Source organism: Neopsephotus bourkii, unplaced genomic scaffold (genome assembly GCF_033783945.1).
Source record: "Neopsephotus bourkii isolate Nb327-2 ecotype Australia unplaced genomic scaffold, CSIRO-AGI_Nbou_v1 NB_272, whole genome shotgun sequence".
In the NCBI taxonomy this organism is placed as follows: Eukaryota; Metazoa; Chordata; class Aves; order Psittaciformes; family Psittacidae; genus Neopsephotus; species Neopsephotus bourkii.
The window spans coordinates 5,185,941-5,207,574 of record NW_026900781.1 but is presented as its reverse complement, the minus strand read 5'-3'; the positions used below and the strand labels follow the sequence as shown (position 1 = coordinate 5,207,574).

General features: G+C 38.1%; 1 protein-coding gene across 1 annotated transcript; it reads right to left on the bottom strand.

Annotated features, from left to right (window-relative positions):
- Positions 1-775: 775 nt before the first annotated feature.
- Positions 776-20,466, bottom strand: DEK (DEK proto-oncogene). Its single transcript, XM_061346414.1, has 11 exons — positions 20,160-20,466; positions 18,167-18,322; positions 16,442-16,543; positions 15,881-15,990; positions 13,282-13,376; positions 10,516-10,636; positions 9,239-9,421; positions 7,034-7,166; positions 4,626-4,774; positions 3,264-3,332; positions 776-2,380 (listed from the first exon to the last, which is right to left on the bottom strand). The coding sequence occupies exons 2-11, from the start codon at positions 18,309-18,311 to the stop codon at positions 2,369-2,371; spliced, it is 1,119 nt and encodes a 372-aa protein (XP_061202398.1). The 5' UTR covers positions 18,312-18,322; positions 20,160-20,466; the 3' UTR covers positions 776-2,368.
- Between the last annotated feature and the right edge of the window lie 1,168 nt (positions 20,467-21,634).

The window sequence follows — 21,634 nt, the reverse complement described above, 5'->3', positions numbered from 1 at the left end:
TTATCAGCTGTTTTTAATCCAACAGCATGAGGATAAGAAAGACATTTTATTTACCTTTTAGTATTGTGCTGCAGTCTTTCCCCCACTTGCAGAAAGAACTGGAATATTGTCTCAGCTGCAGCAAGACTGGTATGGGTAAGCAGCAAAACAACTCAGACATTTCTCTGTTGATGACTACACTGAGTTATAGCTACAGGATTGAAACAAAGTATTTGAAGGATGCCAAGTTCATTTCCATTCCATCTGCACAATTCCAAAGTGGCAAGAAATGTGTATATACAATGAACAGAAGTACACTAACTTTTTGTAATTTTTTGTTAGAATTTTTATACTTCTGAGTCACTCAAATACACCTCCTGACCCATATAACTGAAACTAACTGGTATATTTACCTAAAAATAACAAAGCAGTTCAAGTGTTTGTAGAAAATCCATCCCAAACCCCAAGAAAATTTGAAATAACTTCTTGCTTTTAAGTAGGACTTGGAAACTTTTGTTGCTTTTATTTGTAAATGAAAAAGTGGTCTTTACGCTAAGGCAGTTCTAGGAAAGAAAGAAAAAGCCAAACAAATAAAAACAAACCAACCTTACAGAACATATAAAATTGTACACTGATGCAAGGACATACATTTCAGCAATAGTCTCTTTAAAACAGAAAAGCCTGATGAAAAAGGCTTGACTAGTTTCTACAAGATGAGATAAAGACAACCTTGTTTCTGTACAGATTTTTTTTCTTTTACTATACATTTAAGCAAGTATTAGATCATCGAAATTGATTTACATTTTTGTGAAAGCTATTTATTGAATACAAAACCCCCCCATTACATTCAGCCTTATTATAAACCATTACACGCAAAGAAATTAAAAAAGTATGTTAAGAATAATAGTCTAACTGGCTGAACATTTTCAGAATTTAAATTCTTTATGAACCCATATTTCCCAACTGTACAATAAAATTCAAAAAATATGCTTTGTCTTTCAGCAATACTACAGTCAGAGAGATTCTGTGCTCATGGCATTAATGGCAGCCCACACTTTGGCAATTATTAGTTTCATAATTGCTAAGTGTAGGATTTCCCAAGGTATATGGAGAACAAAAACCTAAATAACAAAAACTTATGCAGAGTTCACTTTGATCTGAAAAGCGTGAGTCAAAGTTCAAGACCGCAGGCTTAAAAGTACCATTGTCTATGTCAAAGCACCAAGGCTCAGGTTTAGAAGAGCTTTCACATACAGAAGAGAACTTAACCACACGCATCAGTGCTATCCAGTACAAAAACCCCACTGTGGATTTCCAAAACTATTGAGCCTCCCAGCTGTACATCTTGGAAACCCACTTCCAACATGCTGGGCCATCAAGTCAAGACACTAAAGATTCTTTTGCAGACCCTTTACAAATTTTCCTACAGCCTGTGGAGGGGTTCATTTACTTTTTCAAGCTATTGAAACAAATGTATCTGTAGTCTTTTACACAAAGTTATAAGCTGAAAAGCTTAAGTATAAACTACAGCTTAGTTTCTGCACAAGGCAAGATAGGACAAACATCATAAAACCTCAACTTGTTTGTAGCTTCATGAAACTTCTGCATACCACTTTTCATTATAGCCTCACTGCTGAACACTGACATTTCACGTCATAAATTCTAAGATAACAAGATCAAAAAACTGATTTGCACAAAAGAAATCTGAAATAGCTTTATATACACAACAGAAAGCCTTCTGAAAGTACAAAAATATCATCTTTATGCCAATTAGTTACCATGCTTTGACAGTTCTCAGTGCCTACACATGCAAGACAATAATCTAGATTCAGAATAACTCTGCATCTGTAGAATTTATCAGAATATAAAAGATTAACATGTGAATAACTCTTGTTATTTTCAGAATGGATATGTATTCAAAATATCTTTATAACCAATACTGCAATATTCCAGTCTCTGCATGTATATGTGTAGATAAGCAGCTTTCATTTTACTAAATTTTAAAATCTCCTGCGAGCTAGTAATCCACACTGAAAAGCTATGATGTTTCTAATGAATCTAGTTATACAAAGCAATTCAAAATGTACAAAAACTATAAAAAGGGAACATTTATTGCCATGCACAAAGCTTAAGTATGTTCAACTAAAAACTGCATCAAATGCAGCTTTGTTTCCCCCCCCCCAAAAAAAACCAAACAAGCAAAAAAAACCCCCAAATTAAAAAAGACACACAAAGCAATTTACATTAACACTCAACATTAGATCAGCAGAATCAGCTCTGACTAAATACCACCAAGGGTAACACACATTCCTTTTGCTGGTGCCTATCAGATCTTCAAATCCATAGGAACATAAAACCAGGAATCTTCATTCCCCACAGTCAAATCAGATCACGAAATCAACTGAAAAGAGAAGTGTATTAGTTTTCTCCTTTCTCTCAATCCAGTTACATACAGCTACTCCTTTTCCATCAGACTATCAAGAAAATGCACTCTACTTTAGCTATCACAAACCCCCAAGAACATCCCTACAGCAAACAAACTGCTTTCTTACACCTTCACTGATAATGACATATGTATGCACAGCACACAGACAACTGTTTCTAGATAGCCATGTATCAACACATGCACATGAAGCCACAAGAGAAAGTTACTTTACTAACTCCACTAACAAAACCTCACTTCTCAGGTTCCATTTTTAGTTTGGGGGCAAGCAAAAGTAATTGAACTTGAAATTTTTTTTACTAATCAACAACCACAGACCAGACTACAAAGCCTTTGTCATGAATACATAAGATCCCTAATTTTCAGTGCAACAAACCTGAAGGCAACATAATAACTGAGCTACCAGGAGCAAATGTAGAGAAAAGCTACCTATCCTCTTTTTGCCTTCTCTCCTTGCCAACGCTTGCAGGTCTGTAGAACTTACACAACCTCACGCATTGTTACATAAAACATATATGTGGTCAGCGCATGAATTACAGTGCACCTTGCCGTCAAGGCTGTCATTTAAAGCAAATGCATAGCTTCCAGAGAGTAAAAGTAATCAAAAATGATGACAGCATGATAGCTTTAAGTTGTGCTTACCAAAGAAACTCACGACAGTAGTAGAGATACAAAAGGAAAAAAATCAAATTAGGAGCAGAGCTCAGGTTTACTGGACCACTAAACTTCCAATACTATACAGGAGGCTTTCAAAACTCTAACAGGATGCCATGCTCCCTTCTAAAAGGCTGAAGAAAAAACACCCCAACCCAGCACATTTTCTAAATGATAAAGTTTTTACCTCTTTGACTGTTTTTTTAATGAAGTCTTTCCTGTCAGATAAATCATAACTAGGATATTTTTCATACACCTAAAAAAAAAAGTAACAAAACAAAACACACACAACAAAATAAACCTCAAATTACTTTCATTCAACATACTGTATGAACAGAAGTTGCTTAAATGAAATTACGGCAAAACCTAGTATTTCTAATATACTAAAATGCCCTCTGTTAATTACAGGAAGTGAAAAGCTTATTTTCTATCTTTATTTTGACCACATAAATATTTAAATACTCTTTTTTATGCTTAGTCACTGACAAAATTCATGCTATAATTTTTCACATTAGTAAACTGGAATGCCTAGCTTGCCTTATCAGGCAAGTAAGAATTCTCAAGTCTTTGACATGCTCTCTAAGTGTCAGATACCCCCGCACTAGCATAGGAAGCCAAACAAATACCAAATCCTGATGTTTACTTATTTTTTTTTGGTAGTAAGTAAAATTGTGATCCTTTCAGGTGACTAACAGAAAAGCCAATGTATCCGAATGCTCTTCTACAACTATTTTTTGGTTAACTGGGTGGGAGAGGACCAAAGAAACAAGAAACAGATGCCAACACTGACAACCAATGCAAAATATTTTAGTTCAGTATACCAAATTTCAGACTTCTAGAAAGACTAGAAAATGACTGTGACAAAAAGTTCGCACAGTATAAATAAACTGTTTTCTCATAACTTCTGGTTTCATTTTCTCAAGACTGCCTCCTGGAAGTACCAGGAAAACAAACACACAGTTTGACTACAGAAAACATCAAGGTAACAGTATTGTCTGCGTGTAGTAACTTTTCCTTACCTTTCCCAGCCACATGGACCCTTGCTGGCACCTGTCCTGACAATCAATGAATTCCTTGCTGAATTCATTCAACTGAACTAATGCAGATAAGAACTATTAACTTTTTTGCTGATAGATGAGAGTTGAATGGACTCAGAAAGAACACATATGAAGAACAAGAAGAAAGTGAGTAGGAGAAATTTAGAGAGCAGAACACAGCCTTCCCTTTTTGTCAGCAGCAAGCTCCTGCACCCTCTCAACATCTCAAATACTTCAGTACATGGCATTTGTTTTGGAGGTAATACTGCTACTTTCCATGTAGTTATTTTTTCTTTGGGGATTTCAATTCTAATGTTGGGTATCAGTGTTACATTCCTTAAGATTAAAGTTCTCCTTGTTAAAGCTGTTAGAAAGTAAATAAATCAATGCAAAACTAGTTTGTTTCTGAACCATTGTGCAAAGTGCAACCCTCCACTTCTGATATAATTACAAAAGTCAGCTCATAGACAACCTGTTGCCCAAAATGAAACTGCAATATCATACTTGCTTACCTCCTTGCAAATCTGTTTCATTGTGACCTCCTCCAAGTTTGCATTGGCCAACAAGTTCTTGACAGTTTCTTTAATTTCTTCATCTGTGGGTGGCTTCTTCAGCTTTTTAATTAAAGGTTCATCATCTGAACTATCATCAGACTCGCTTTCTAAATAGGAAGAATAATTTGAGTTGTAATAAAAGGTTTTCAATTTGCCTTTCTTCCTACAGAACGGAAACTATCAGAACTTTCCCCAAATACATGATGCAGAAGCTCTCCCTTAAAATAGCCATCTTGCCAGACCATCCATTTGAAGATAAAGGTAACGCTGTCAGCACTACAATTATTTATGAATCCGCACTGCTCTTGATGAACTATCAGTTTACAAATCAATATGTACTCTGAAAGGTATGGGACAGATTAATCTATCAAGCCAAAAAGTGGTTTATCATAATTTTAAATTGAGATCTCATGGCCCTTAAAAATGAAAGTACTTATTTGCTTTAAAAAGGAGTTTGAATCTTTTTTTTCCCCCAGCAGCACTGTGTACAAAGATCTTGTAATTTGGGAATGATGCATTACTAAACATGCTATCGGAAAAACCACCACAACAAATTAAGAGAATCATAAAGGAAGTTCAGTCAAGAAGCATAGAACTCTCCTACAATCTCTTCCAGCAGCAAAAAAATTAGACTGAACAACTCCACTCAAGTTCCTGCACTGCCAACAACAACAAAAACATTAGAGCAGATGCCAAACAATGTAGATAATGAGCTCACAAAAAGTCCTACTTAACATTTTGAATTTTGTACCAAGAACATATACTCAAAACAGAAATACAGGAAGAGTACAAAAGAAATTATGAATATGTTCCACAACTTATACGCAAAACACATACTGACATTTATATGTGCGTGTGTGTTGATGACAAACAAAAATGTACACACAGTCGCATTAGTACTGCCAGCAGCCAATCTGAAAATACAGAGTTCAGCACAGGCCAGTTAACTCTGCTGAGAAATAAAGCTATGAAGAAGTTCAACATAATTCTATGCATGAGAGTCTAACCATTCCCTTTCTTAACATGCTGAAAAGCAGGATAATTAATCTGAACTGATGTCTGCTATAGAAGCATATGTTGATTGCTGGCATTAAATGAAGCATGTTTGCAGCATGAATATATGCTACATTAATAACTCATACTACAATTGTGACAGAGGCATGGCTGTTACCTCAGAAAGCAAGAGAACTTAAAGTGAGAAAGGACCTATGAAGATCATCTGGTTTAAGCCACTACTCAAAAGAGCACCAAGTGCAACTGGCTGCTCAGGGCCCTGCCAGGCTGAATTCTGAACATCTCCAACAACACAGATTCTACAACTGCTATAGGCCCTGTTTCCATGTGACTAACCTCATGGTGAAGGTTTTCTGCCCCATACCTGTAATTGCAATTTCCCTGGTGGCAACTTGTGGCTGGTGCCTCCCATCCTCTCATTGTGGACCTCCAAGCAGAGCCTGGTCTTCCCTTTCCCATGCTCTCCCATTCAATACTTGCAGACTGCACTATGATCCCCCTTTATCCATCTCTTCTTAAGGCTGACCAAGCCCAGCTCCCACAGTTTCTCTCCCTGCATCATGTGCTCCAGTTCCCTGGCCATCTTGGTGACCCCCATGGGACTAGCTCCACTATGTCCGTGTCTGTCATGAACAAAGCTGGACTCTGCTCTTGGGAGGCAGACTCACAATAGGGGGTAAGAATCACTTCCCTCAAGCTGCTGGCTACACATGCTGAAACAGCCCGGAGTGCTGCAAGTGTTCCTTTTAACACGGGCATGTTGCTGAATTGGGTTCGACTTGCCGTCTGTAAGAACCACCTGCTCCCCTACCCTGATCTTTTTCTACAAAGCTGCTTAGAAGGAAATCACTGTCCCCACCTGCACGGCTGCAATCTTTACACAGGTATTAATAAACTCAATATATGGATAGCTTTTATGCATATCAATAGGACACAGGTAGAACCCATATTTATGTTAACAAAACCCAGAACAAGCTGCTGAACAAAGGACATGCACAATGGGAATATATACTTCTGGACTGGTAAGATTTGTGTGAAGTCATTAAAGATGCACCAACAGAATTTTGCTAGCATTCTTCCAGCTGAAAGGAAAACTAAGCTGATATTTTCAGTTTATATGCAAACACAAAGTATATATATATATATATACACACACACTCAACAGAAGTTACAAAGTATTCCCAACAAAGACCTTTTTTAATTGCTGTTAAAAGGAAAAAAAACATCAAGTAGCAAGCCAAGGATCCACCAAGTTCTATTTTCTTTTACAATTAGGTGCAAAAACTTGCTTTCTAATAAGCATGCCAGTTACGCCACAAGTCAACGTATGATGAAAGATTTAAAGCATTTACCTTTTCTAGAACTGCTCTGACTTTTTTTAGTAGTGCTGCTATCTGCCTTCTTGACATTCGCACTCTTCACAGCTTTCTTGGTTTTGGAAGTATTCTTTTTAGATCTTTCTCTTTTAGATGTTTTTCTAGGAGGCTATAAAGAAGAAAACCAGAAGATCAAAATGATGGCTTCTACACAAAAACCACATATATCTTTTCCACAATAGAAATTACCATTTCTGTCAATACGAACTAAATCAGCAAACTTGATTACTGAGTTTGGCTGGCAATTTCTACCCGTATACTACAGGAGGAATATGTCCATAAACAGTGTTCCTGCATTCTTTTAGATTTGTATCATCTTTCTATGTGGACTTAAGCTTAAGCAGTGAGAACTTTCTGATGGTACTAGCAGTTTGGTTGTGCTACAGCTTTCTATTTGTAATTACTTATAATTAGCTCATCAAATACTTGTAAAGATGTATTTAAATTTAAAGAGTGAAAACAAAAGATTTTTCAACTTTTCAGCTTTCAAATTTCTGCTAAAAGCTCAATCACCAGGTACAAAGTCAGAAGACAAACCTGGGACTCAGATTTCAGTTTCTTATAAAATTACGCTCCCCAAGCACACAAGAATACTTCAGGTATCTTTTGCTTTCAGATAACTAAGACTTTTTGTATTGTTGGCCTGGGTTCAGCTGTAGCAGTTATTTTTTCTCCTTCCTAGAAGCTGGTGCAATGCTGTGTCTTCGACTTTAGTCTGAGAACAGCTCTGATAACACACCAATGTTTTTTTAGTTTTTGCTAAGTAACGCTAACTCTGACCAAGGACTTTCCAGTCTCTCATGCTCTGACAGCAAGGAGGGGCAAAAGAAGCCGGAAGGAAGCAGAAACAGGACACCTGACCCAAACTAGCCAAAGGATATTTCATACCCAGTCTATAAACCTGGGGGAGTCACCTGGAAAGCCCAGATCACAGCTCGGGACAGGCTGGCTATTGGTTGGCGGTTGGTGAGCAATTGTATTGTGCATCACTTGTGTTTATTGCTTTCTTTTCCTTTTCCCCTTTTAGTTTTATATTCTTTCCCCTTGTTATTTCCCTTATCATTATTATTACTGGTGGTAATAGTAGTAGTAGTAGTTTTGTATTATACCTTGGTTACTGGACTGTTCTTATCTCAACCCATGGGATTTAAATTCTTTCAATTCTTCTCCTCATCCCTCTGAGAGCAGGGGGGGACGTGAGCGAGTGGCTGCACGGTTCTGAGTTACTGGCTGGGCTTAAACCACAACAATTGTTTAAAGGAAGAGATGCAATCAAAAGACACACAACTCGGAGGACAACCTATTCCAGCCACTCCATGCGCAGGATTCCCACAAGCTGGGGCAGCAATGCTTTGATGCCTACATTGTTCAACCTGTGGTATGTTCAAGGGTGCCATAAACCTAACCTTCTCTTTTTCTTCTAATGCTGCAATCTTAAAGTTGTACAAATGTAGCCATTTTCCATTTGATTTCCTACATTCAAACTAATTTGACATACTAGTGCTCTTGTAATACTTAAGCTTTTATGCAATTCAATTTCAGTTTCCAAAGACTTCAGTCTGCTCAACTACTGCTAAGCACTTTGGAGGTTGCAGGGATCTTTGTTAGGCTGCTCACTATGTTGCTCACTCTACCTTTGTGATTCAAGACATAGAATCCTAAAATAGATATTAGAACATACAATCCAGGAGTAATATGGAACAAAGACCCAAAACCAATGCAGTTAGGTAGATTAGAAAAACTTACTGAATTCAAACTTAAGTCATAGGTATCAAATCATATGCTACACAGAAAAAAATAAATAAATAGATATTGGTAATTTTTATGAAACTACAACAAAGTCATCACAGATGGTATAAGAAATGCAATAAATTATGCCTGAAATCCTGGCTAACCCAAAATGATGTAGAACGAATGGTTTTATAAGGTGCATACATATATCCAAGAATGAGAACCTTTGGCTTTTATCTTATTGATTCTCTAACACACTAAAAAAATGATGAAATTTTCTTAAAAATTGCAGATGTTTCCTTTTTTTTTTTTTAACTATTCATTCAGCTAAACATCACTTACCCCCCAACTGTGTTCCAAGAATTACCAGTTAAGAATAACTATGTAATGATAAATTGCAGACAAATGTTTTTAGCCCTATGTTGAAAAGCAAACAAAACCCCTCATTACCTCATCTTCACTTTCTTTTTCTTCTGAAGAATCATCTTTTTCTTTCTTTTCATCTTCTTCACTACTGGATTCATCTGACAAGATCTCTGGACACTTGGTGCGTTTTGCTTTTCTTGCTGTTCCAGTGCTACTGCGCTCTTTTTTGCCACCTTTGCTTGGTGTTTTTTTGGACTTTGGCAACGGCTGAGAAACAAGGATGTGTGTAATCCAAGCACCAATACAAAAGTGAATTTAAAAAATATAAATTACTTCAAATCACATGAAAGTAAACAAATATAGAGGTCTGAGTCTTGGTAACAAAACCCAGGACTATTTTATATACTAAACTTTAGCCATAACATTTTGTATTAAGCAGAAATTCATTGCAGAGACAGAGCTGAGTAAAATGAAATTTCTGTTCTAAGCTAAGCACCCCTTTCGCTCCCCTAACCAAACAAATCTTCAAAGGCTGGGGGTTAGGGAAGGGAAGCAAAAAAAGCAATCTAGCAGGAACCTTTTACATACGTATATCCTCCCAACATAAAAGTACACTTTTTTTCTGGTAACAAATTAGCTGACAACACTTCTGAAGACTTAAAAGGCAGGAATTCTGACATGTCTCATGCAAAATTGCATTTTGTCGTCACTCAGTACCAGTGCATCTAAGTCAGCATGCAGAATTTCCTGAACAACAGTCTAACTATTCAAGTATTGCTTTTAGATTAAAAACTAAAACCCCAAGATCAATAGAGTTCTGTAGTCTTGGCAGCAGAATCGAGTACACAAGCATATACTAGTTAAAGCAAGTTTTCCTCACATTACAACAAATTTCATCTTGTGATGACCAAATGTGATCGCATTCACTTGCCAACTTGTAGCAAACCCAGGTAACATCTGACTGCTTATTTTCCTATCCTTTTATGTTTTATTCCTTTGTTGACACCTTTTTTTTTTTTTCCTTTCCTGCTCACACATTATGTTTATTCCCCTCTTTCCACCCATAAAGCAGAAGCTACTTATGGTATTTGGGTGTAGTTTCCTGCGCTGATTACATACACTTATGTGCACTAACAGTGTATAACAGGTACACTTACATATAAGCATATAGTGTCTAAACTCTCACCCCACTGTAGATGCCTGCAAGAGTAGAACTACTGTCTTTCAAGAGTGACTGCTACTTCAGCAGGTACAGTGTAACTGTATCACCACTGATAACATGCAAATAATAAACAACGAAGACAGCTGCATGTTTCATCAGAACAGAGCTGCAAAAGCAAGTGTAACAACCTGCATCTCACCTTGCCTGAAGATTTTGGATGCATTAAGAAGTTTAAGATTCTGGTTACAAGCTCACTATTAACACCTGATCTTTCCAAGTCGAGAACTTCACAGATACTTTTCAACATTGCATTTCTAAATCTGGGGAGGGAAGAAAAAAAAAGGGGGGAAAAAGAAAGAAAAAAAAAAAAAGAGAGAAAAATCAGTATCACATCCTAAACAATCAGTCAAGATTTGACTCCTTGAAGCTGCCATCTGGTTTGTGTCTGCAACCGAACACTTAACTACATTTCCAGTCTTACCTATCTTACACAAAGTAAAAACACCCCATAACATAAAGCAAAATAAAACAAAAATCCCAAATCCGTATGTGTGTAAAGTAGGATATATATATAAAAAAAAGTTATAAAATCTTAGGGGGGAGAGGAGAAAAATCTTCTCCAGCATCTTTCCTAACCTACCACATTGGAAAGAATCAATCCTGGGACAATGTATCCAGTGGCTGCAAGACCATGGGGTCCTCCCTTAATTTTCTCTGGCTCCTTATGCCCTTATGGCAGTACCTTTGATGAAGATACAAGGTTATGAGAAACTCTGACATGCACCCCCTTCAAGATCCAAAAGGATCTTGAACCGATTGCCCCACTTTATCGTTTGTTCCACTGGTATTGAAAAAAGTGAAGAGTCGGATCCTGTGAAGGTACATCAGAATAGAAGCATGATGAGATTCTAAAAACAAAACCAAAACCCCCCTACTTACTCTACCCCTTACTTCCCTTCAAATGCTTATACTTTTCACTCATTTTGTACAATGCTGCCTGAAAAGTGGATTTTGTTGTCTGACCGTTTTTCACAAGTTTAATAGCTATTTCTGATAACCAAAATAAAAGGAAACTTATTTTTTATTGTTTATTATTGTTTGTTTAAAACCAGTGCAGCTATTCCATGGTGGCCTACAACTTCCCTAAAGTAGCATTTAATTTCAGACTGTCCCTTTAAACTCAGACTTTTAAGGGGGCAGAATAACTTTGTTCTCCGATATGTTAGGGCATGGGAAGGGGAAATTTTGACAGGTCTCATGTATCTCCCAAACTCAAAGTATAGTTCAACCACCATCCTTCCAACAGTGAAATAAATTCTTTCAATCATTTTTCTAGACCAGGTTATAAAAACTCTTGTGTGATCTTACTGTGTGGAAAGCCTTCCTGTTTAGCTGCTGGGCATACACTGAATACTTGTAAGGTATTCCTGCAGAATCAAAGCCAGTCTCTTGCATTTTCAAAGACAATAATACTATAGAGTAAAAGCAAGTTAATGTGTTAAGAGATTTTAAAACTGCATAGTGTCGAAGTTTGTTTCAGACTTTCAAGACCTTGTATACTGAATTTAGGATTTTATGGTTCTATTGCTGCTTTAACTAAAATTGCTTACAACTTGTTTTACACATGGCACTTTGTCCTTGTATTTTAACTTGGAACCAAGCTTTCATATTTCTAATACTTTGATGGTACATCTGCAGGTTAACAGCAGTCCTAGGTATTAAAATGCAGTTTAAATGTGGAATAAACAAGTGCACACAAAGTTCTGAGTCCGTAATTTCCACAAGTATTTTTGACTTACAAAATACAAGAACTCTAATTCACACATCAACCTCATCCCTCATTCTTTCTAATTTATAACCAGAATAGTCAGATTCTGCAAAATAAATTTTGTCCTTTGTTCACCTTGTTCAATCGTGTTAAAACATGATGACATGCAAGTGTAGTGTGGGCAGAAATAAGCCACATAGAATAAATTAATAATCTAATCAGCAGCACCTCATACATAGCTATGAACAGCAGCAGAATTTAACACAGTAATGCAGGCATGCAGGGCTTAATGGAACAGTCAGGTTTCAGAGTATTCGCTGAAGAGTGAAGAGTAATAAAACTTAACTAGTAGTTCCTTCATATTGAAAATACAAAAAAAATTTAAGTACAAAAATATTTTGTGACCTTCTGCAGACAAAGGAAATCATTATCCAATAAAACCAATCAGAAACAGTTAATATTCCCATCCTGAGATAGTTTGTCTTATAGATTCACATGTATTTCACAAACCCTAGTCCTAGAAAATTGTTTATCTTGCAATCCTAAAATTTGCAAGAAAACAGCAAAAAGGGAGATTTGCAAATTTTTAATTCTGGAAGCCTCCACACTATCAACAAACTGACACCAAAAAAAGATTTAGAATTAACTGAGTGGAAGTTAGGAGTTCTTTTGTTACTACTTTTTTTTTTTCTTGTCACAACTAGGTGAACAGATATGCAAGGGCATCTAAAACCCTTTCAGAACAGTCAAAATCAAGCTGCAGCCGTTTATCCTGTTAATAGAAAAGCAGCTAATGTGAGGAGACAGCAAAAGAAGAAATATTGATAGACTAGTTGCTACATCAATTCTAGGAATAAGACTATATTTAATACATAGGCAGAAATAGCCTTGATTCTGAAGGAGAAAGGTTTTGAGGCATAGAAGGATGCAAGCTTGCAGCATGAACAGGGCACAATGTATTCACAACACTGGGGAAATGCTTTCTTCTCACTTGGCAGAAAAATCTGCTAGGTAGCATGTAATAGTTAAAATAATCTTTAGAGATTGGTTTGTGTGATAAAAATCAGCTCAGAAACAGATCACAGAGCTCTAGGAAACAGCCATTCAGCTTAAAATTGTATTTAATCTGAAGTAAAATTCTGAAAACAAGAAGAGTGTATAACATGAGTCAAGATACGATTAAGAAGCAATAATTACTTTTTTAACATTTCTTCCTTCTTTTTGTATTGGTCACTTCCTTTTTCAAACGGGAACCCACTGAATTGACCCACATTCTTCTTTAGGGAAGCAACCTGGAACAGAACACACAATTACTTTCCAATGCAAGTACTTTCAAAAGATTTCATCCAATTACATGTCAACTTTGCATACAAGTCTATTCTAGCATTTAGCTTTCTGTTGACAAAAAGTTATACCTTTCAAGTGATAAAATACATGCCTTTATTTATGTCATGGCAGCTATAGTACAAAAAATTTACTGGTATGCTAGCATGCATTGGTACTAGCAGTATTCAGTCCCTGGTTTCTGGGCTATCTGTTCAGATTTCCAAAACACAGAGATTAAAAATACCAAGTTCTTGTGATCTTGTTACTTTAAAAAACTTCCTAGGTAAAAATCACCTGCCATTTCAAGCTTGTTTAGAATGTATTCCATGATTATTTACAGGTTTGCACAAATATGAACATATGTAGCCTGTTGCATACTTCATACCATGAAATTCGTTACAGAACAGTGAATTTTATTTTTACTATATAATCTGCTAAAGCAGATTTGCTTTACTTGCTTTTCTAAAGTCTTACATCAGACATGATTATACCTTTGTACCTTTTCTTTAGCGTGACCAATTTTTGCATCCACATACCACTTGGTTTACAGCTTCTACCATTATACTTGTAGTCTAAACAGTTAACTTTCACTGCAAAGCCTTTACAATGGGAAAATTGCTCCCATCAAGACACTAATATAGTTCTTTGTTTTCACTCTCTTTTTACCAAAAAATAAGTTAAAAAATATCCCCAAATCTTTCATTCTCCTTAGATTTTTAACACTATCAAGAATAATTTGAACTCACTTTCAACAGTTCTACAAATTTTGTTCCTGGTATTTCTCCATTAGCTTATAATTTTACCAAAGCTAAGCTCCTTTTCCCAAAGAGAATTATTTTTGTCCAGCACCTAGAGAAAATTTGCAGATGGTATTGGTATGGTTTATTAAAAACATTAATTATGATCTAAAGCACATACAGAACACGCATACAAGACAACATGTCATCTTCACTATATTAAAGATCATTCTGAGTTCCCAGCAATACCAATTAAACACAGTTTTGGATGAAATCATACTGATATATTTCCAAGCAAATACGTATATTTTTATACCTTTGGACTCAAACCACTGGGATGCTGCAGCAATCCAGCTGGACTTTCCAACAAGTCTATAAATAAAGGACTAAATGTGGAAAGGCAAAGCAAAGTGTGGAGGGTGTGAGGTGGAAATGTAATCAAGTGGTATGGGAGAGAAGGGTGAAAGCTCTATTTCAACAGCAGTTGTATATAATTAATACGGTTTAGGAGTATCAAGTATCAATTTACATCATTTGGACATAATTAAGAAATGGCAAACAGATGTGTCTATTAGTTTATTAGATAAATTATTATTGCTAAACCAATTATTAATAACAGTTGTTAGTTTCTTCGTAGTGTGTCTCAGATCTGCAATCTTAAGTGGGAAAGGTGGATTCAGAGGTTATGGTATCCCAGTACCTCCACCCAAAGACGGTAAGATGGTTTCATGAAGGGTAAATGGATCAATTTGAAAACTTTTATGATAAAGCCAGTTAAATGGGAAAGTTACATGGTTCTGCCATGGTACCTTCCCTAACAAATAAATTCTACTGCAGGACAATCCAAAAGCTTGCAAAACTTTGAATGCACCAAGTCAGAAATTCTCTAGTCTGGTCTACTGCCATGATGAATAAACAGCAATTCACAGAAGTAGGTTTTAGTGAATATATACTGTTATTTTTCTGAATACGTGAGGCAACAGATCTTTCTTTGCCATTTAAACAAGCATTGCATTAGCAGCAGTGGTCTGAGGTATTACTAGTGAGCTAGCATGAATCTATGCTAGTAGTCTTCAGTTCCTGGTTTCTGTGCTAGGTGTTCAGGTTTCCAAAATACAGAGAGATTAAAAACAAATTCCTATAAATATGGTATGTGTATTGAAGTATTAAAATTTAATCTGCTTCAATTTCTCTACATCCATTTTCCCTCTAATAGCAAGGGAAATGGGTCATATTTACCCTGAAATTTAAGGCATAATCACTGATACATAAAGAGCTCCAAGAATTACTTGCTACTGCATTTTCTTTAAGTTCCATCCTTAAATACAAAAGCAAGCATATAATTTTTCACTAATATTTAACTGTCTTAGATAAATGTGCCAAAAATCACTATTAAGATTTTACATATAATGTAGTTTTACTTTCTACTGCTTTATTCAAACTAAATTAAAAAATCACCAGGTTAGTATCAATGTATTAACATGGTTCAAACATTAAACAAACAAAGTACCAAAAAAAAGCTATGTTCAACAAAAGAACTACATGGAGTACTTTGACCATTACCTGCATGTCAGCAGCTAATAGCATGTGAACCATAAAGTATTTCCAGCTCATCCTCATAAGGTAAACCATTCATTCTCCCATTAAAATAGAATAAAAATTAAGAAACTGTAATAAAACATTTTCACTATGCATGAGAAGTAACAGGCATAAGGTTGATTTTAAATTCTTACAGTGCCTGGCCTGTTGTAGAGGAGTTTGTGCAGGTTCCTAAGTTCGTCTGTCTTCTTTTTACTCAGAAAGAATTGTATCCTTTCAATTTCACAGAGTTTTTGTCCTTTTCCTGAAACAATTAAAATCAATTATGCTATTCATCATGTTCATCAGTATGTATTCATAACTTCAAATATGTACTGTTCTGTTAAAAAAGCAAAGAAGTTATTAAGCAGGCCTCTTCCTATCAATTAGGCATCCTGACAGCCCCTTTATCTACCTTACTTGACAGTACCTACACCAGTGTATAAGGACCTGGCATTTAGTTTTTATTCTAACTGCTCTTGCCTTTCTTAGTGGTGGCTGGGTACTGAAGATCCTATTCCAGGTAAGTATAAACATTATCTTTTATGGTTTAAATTGATGTTACAGAATAAAAGAGGGTTTTCATATAACAGCCTTATAATTTTAATTTGATAATGACTCTTATATCTCATCTACAACAAATAAGTATTTTGATCTTTTAAGAGGCTTCATTATCAGTCCCAACACTCAGTTCTTATGTGACAGGACAAGTTTACCTGGTGTAATTGTAAAAGGCTCCTTTTGCAACGAGGACACTTGCATGGTCAGTCGGTCAACCTTCTTTTTCTCCCTTTTTCCTTCAACAATTAGACTCTTTTCTGCAAAGGACAGCTTCCTTAAACACAGTAGTTTTTATTACATGAGCAGATTTGACTGTAGTGACAAGCAATACAACACTGAATTTTTGACATGGCAAACCAAAAACAGATTATGATATAACCAGCTACTGTGACACTTTCAAACCTTTCACCAATAGGTCAATGGGATTCTACGGATGTCTGCATGTGTGTATATATGTAACTAGAGGAATCTAGTTCTTAACCACAGTCCTGTATCCAGCTTAACCTACACACACCAGCTCCACTTCAGCTTTCCTGGGAAGAACACTACTACCAGACGAGCAAAAGGAGAGTCCAGCATGCCTGCAGACACTTTCTCTTCCCACTACTGGACTGCAGGTCTCCCATGTATCAGCAGGATAGGCAGAAACACAAGATCAGTGGGACGGTACTACACCTCACAGGGCTACACACTGTGACCCTCTGCAAGGCTCAATACAAGTGTCGCAAATACTAAAAGAACACTACTTCCAGTAATTCTGATACTGTTTAGCAATGAATACATTGTTTTATGTACACGCTGCACATCACTACTTCAACGATGTCATGTCAGGAGAGAAACCAAACACTTGACCTCAACATTTCATACTAAAATACTTGCCCTCAAATCAAACTATCCTGAGCACTAAATATATGGGCTGTCGTGGCTTTAACATCTGAAAGCAGCTTCAGAATCTGTATGAACATAATCAAGCCTGGATACGTACCTGCTGAAAACAGAGAAAGACATATGTGTGTGTGTACACAAGAAACAGTTGTTTCTAAAAGCCTAATTCTAATTACCCTATTCAAACAGAATAATCTCTCTTCTTTCTACTACCTTTCCTAAAGACAACCTTTAGCTCTTTTAAGAATCCAAGACCATGAGTGACTTAGTTTTCACTGCGTCATACAGCATCTCTATTTCCATGGATGCCTTTATTTGCAGAACAGGTGCCTAGAGATTTCATGACGGAAATTAACATTTCTGCATAGTAGTTCCTTCATCACATCTTGTATTCCTTGGCTATCCTATTCAATTACATGCCACAACACAAAACCCACCTTACTTGCTCATCTACGATATTGCTGTGATTTACATTGCCAAAGTTAGTCAAATGGGATATTCCACCTCCAGTATAACTGAATTTTGGTACACAGTAAATTAATCCATAGTAGTTAAGCAAAGACATCTGTACTGTTTCCAAAGATATGGCACAGATTTTTGAATTGTCTCTCTTTTGCAAACACAAATCACTTCAGAGTGTTACTGGCAAAAAATATTTTTTTATATGCATTTTTATACAGATAATTTCATAAAGGACGTTACCTATTCCAAGCATCTAGAAGTTTATACAACAACAACAAGAACCCCCCCCCAAAATCCCAGTGTGGGAACCCAGGATGCTGACAATTCTTTCAATTTTTCCTGAAGAACAAAAGCATTGCTGTTTCTAGTGTCACGTATTACAGTCTACTGGGAAGTGATTTATGACCCATGAGATAGATATACCATGGAATTTCCTAAACTTAAATTGTACAATTAGCTGAAATTGCAGGAGAATGCATTTGGTAAGCTTGGCATTTTTTAACGGACAACTTATTCAGTGGAAAAACAAGTACCCTTTTCTTCTTCCTCCTCCTCCTCCTCTTCTTCCTCTTCTTCATCGCTTTCCTCAGCTTTGTCTTTGTTTTCAGTTTCAGACTGTTTCTCATCTGCTTTTTCAGATGACATTGTATCTTCTTTTGATGAAGGAACAGAAGACATGGTATATGGTTCTATAAAAACAAGTGAGGGAAACCACCATCAATATAGCATTATAGATAATAAATACAGGAAACTTACTTTTAAAAAACATCTTCTACTGTCTACATGATATCACAATGCTCGTATTGTGATTGTTCACATTTTTTAAGCAAAAATATTCTGCATACACATAATAAAAAAGGTTTTTGAGGAATAGTTGCCATCCATTCTGCAACTGGCCTGGTTAAGGACAGTTTAAAAGGTTATAAATTCTTTCTGCACACAAGTCTTTGTGAAGCATTCGGAAACACCCACTCAAAGCAGCTGATGCTGATATCTATTGAGAACTGTAATGTTTTAAGGTATTTTAGTGCATTGCATTATAAACTGAATAGTTATTTCTGATAATGGTTAACTATGCATACAAGGCTTCTGATAAGTTGAACAAGCTACATATTAACATGGGAAATAAGAACTGAAGGATAAAAAGTTACAAACAATTTAGAAAAAACTGCCTTCAGAGTTCAGATAGCTGAGGCATCTCAGGGTTTGAAAATGATTTTTGGTTTTAACCTGTAGATCTACAACAAAAAGAATAAATGCTTCATAGTCAGCATGTTTAAAAGGAGTCTTTCCTTAGCATCTGAAGTGGCTTAAATGTTAAAAACTTAAATATCTCACTTTGGCAAGTACCATTTCCCTACTTACTGAGAATGTGAAATATAATAATCTAGCTTTCAGAATCTTTCACTGTTTACAGATCTGGAACAAAATACATCATCAGCTGTATAAGCCCTTGTGGAAAAAGTATCATGTGGTTACACACTTTCTTTTTCTGATACTATAAAGTCAGTATTATTTGTAGGAGTTTAAGATGAATGAACAATTAAATCAACTGCTTATATGCAATATTAGCAGGTGCCAGAGAACAGCAACACTCCAAACGACAGAAGATATGATTTGTTTTACCAATAGGAAAAAGAAAGTTTATTATTCTTTGATAAATCACAAAGGAAAAAAAATTAAATCTCTTTCAGGGTATTGCTACCAGTATTTAATTTGACATGGAAAAGTAACCCGAATTTTTCATTATATGACTCTGAATTTTATTTGTCTGCACAGCTGGAAGAGCAAGTGAAGAACTACAAGTTGTCTTTCCTTACCCTTTCAATGAGGGCAGAAGTGGAATAGGAAAATTAAGAGGCTTTTTAGCGTTTCCAGCAACCAGGTCCGCGAGGACAACTTGTTTAGTGAAAAAGGGGACCACCTTTAGGAAGACTTTAGCTGGGGGTATTTTGGGCAGGGAGAAAGTATCTCGCAATCCGCCCCAAGGATAATCGTGCACAACAGCACGTCCCACCCTTGTCCAACACCTTTCAAACGTGGACTCGCCACCCGTCTCCTTCCCCAGTCGGAGGCCGGAGAAAGCGACCACGATGGACAGCGCCGGAAGGAGCCGGCCGCCAAGGAACAGGGCGGCAGGGCAGCGGCGAGCGCCACCCCTCTCCCCGTACCAGCAAGCAGAGACCGCTCCGCTCCGTCTCGCTCCCTCCGCCGGACCGGCCAGAGCGCCCAGTAGACAACTCCGGCGGAAAACACAGCCCGGCGCCCAGAATAAGCCTAGGAGGGAGACGGCCCCCTGGGCGCCGCTGGGCCGGTGACAAGCGCCCCCGGCACACAGCCTGTTCCCCGGCGGGATAGAAGTCCAGCTACGCAGCGGCCCCATTTCATTTCCCCTCCTCACCCCGCCCCCCTAGCCGCTCCGCCCGTCTCAGCTCAGCCCAGCACGGCCCGGCCGTAGCAAGGTGACAGAGGGAGAAGCGGCAGCGCGCCCTCGGGCGCCGTTATGGCCATGGCGGCGGGACCCACCTCAGCTCGAGCCCCAGATCCTATCTCCTTCTTCAGGAGCGGCTGCGGCAGCAACAGCGGCTGAAAGCGACAGTTACCGGAGGATGGAGAAGGCGGGGCCGGGCGCCGCGACGCACAGCGACACACGGACGCGTCCCGCCGCCGGTCGGTCACTCGTTCGGTCTGTCGGTCGCTCGATCACTCTCCTTCTCCACCCCGGAATCAACAAGGTTTTCAAAATGGCGGGTTCTCGAACGGCGAGAAGGAAGCGGGAAGGCGGCGGCCAATCAGCGCCCACAACCCGGCCGGAGCGGGGAAGGGCTGGGTGCGCGCGCAGGGAAGGCTGTTGTTGGGTGTGTGGATGTGAGCGACGTGCTCCCGCCCTCCCGGGTGACGTCAGGCCGCGAGCGGCGGCGGCAGCGGGTAGGAGTCCTGCGTGAGGGCGTTTGGGTCTACTGAGGCGGGGAGGGTCACACCGAATTAAATTAGTATATAACTGTATCATTGATGACAAATTAAATTAGTATTTAACTGAATACAGAGACCTAGACATAGACAGGGCTACAAGTCCTTAAACTGGAATTTTACTGTGTATAGGGGATACGGAGATAAGGAAGGCATGCAACAAGAGAGCCATGCCTTCTCTCAAATCAATACATGCCTTCTTTCTGTTGATAAGAAAAAAGGCAAACAGCTATGAAAGAAAACAACTCGAGGAACCTTTCGGGATCATAAATTAAACCGAACAATAACATGTAGTTAATTGGAAAGACTAAACACATTCCAGTGTTCTTCAGTAACGGAGTTCCATAAAAGGGTACAATGAATGGGGATATTTCTACCCAAACGACCCCCAGAGCCCACTCTTCAAAATTCACAGCACCTGCACAGCAGCCTTACCTTACCCAAATCACCATATGCAATGAGTAACAGGAATTGGATGGGCACTTTGCAGAATTACCATGAGTATGATATAATGCAGATAAATAAGCTGCAAACTGCCTCTTCTCGGTGCGTGTGACAGGCAGAGCAATCCCTCATGCACCTGGTACCGTCATAAAGTAATATCGGCTTTCCAACCTGTCATTCTGGTTAGACAGTTTATTTCCTGGATTTTGGTGACAAGGGGAGCAGGACACGGGTGTGTGTGAAGGGCCGAGCTGCTCCTCCACCGTTACCGTCCCCACCGGTGCTTTGTGGGTGGCAGTTTAAAGTGCCCTTCCATGCAGGTGAGAAGAGCTCGGGCGACCCCGCTTTACCGGAACGGGCTCATCTTCTTGCACTTGCGGGTGCTGGGGAAGTGTAGAGCGGCGGCCACGGTGCTGACAGGCTGAGGGCTTGCGAGCAATGGAAGAAAATGGAAGAAAAGTAGAAGTTGGGGCTGAAGGGTGAGGTCTCCTCCTCAGCTGTGTGAAATGTGACAAATCACAGACAGCCTTTGAAAGGGCAAAGGCCCAGTCCTGCTCCCTGTGATACCTCCGCCAGAACTTAAGATC

Bases quoted from the DNA above. Each gene is read 5' to 3' on its own strand.
- DEK (XM_061346414.1), bottom strand. From the start codon at position 18,311: ATGTCTTCTGTTCCTTCATCAAAAGAAGATACAATGTCATCTGAAAAA. The intron at 4,775-7,033 runs GTAAATGCTTTA...CTTCCTATTTAG, and splicing joins TCAGAGCAGTTCTAGAAAAG to AAAGCGAGTCTGATGATAGT. The intron at 3,333-4,625 runs GTAAGCAAGTAT...TTTTTTTTTTAG, and splicing joins TGAAACAGATTTGCAAGGAG to GTGTATGAAAAATATCCTAG.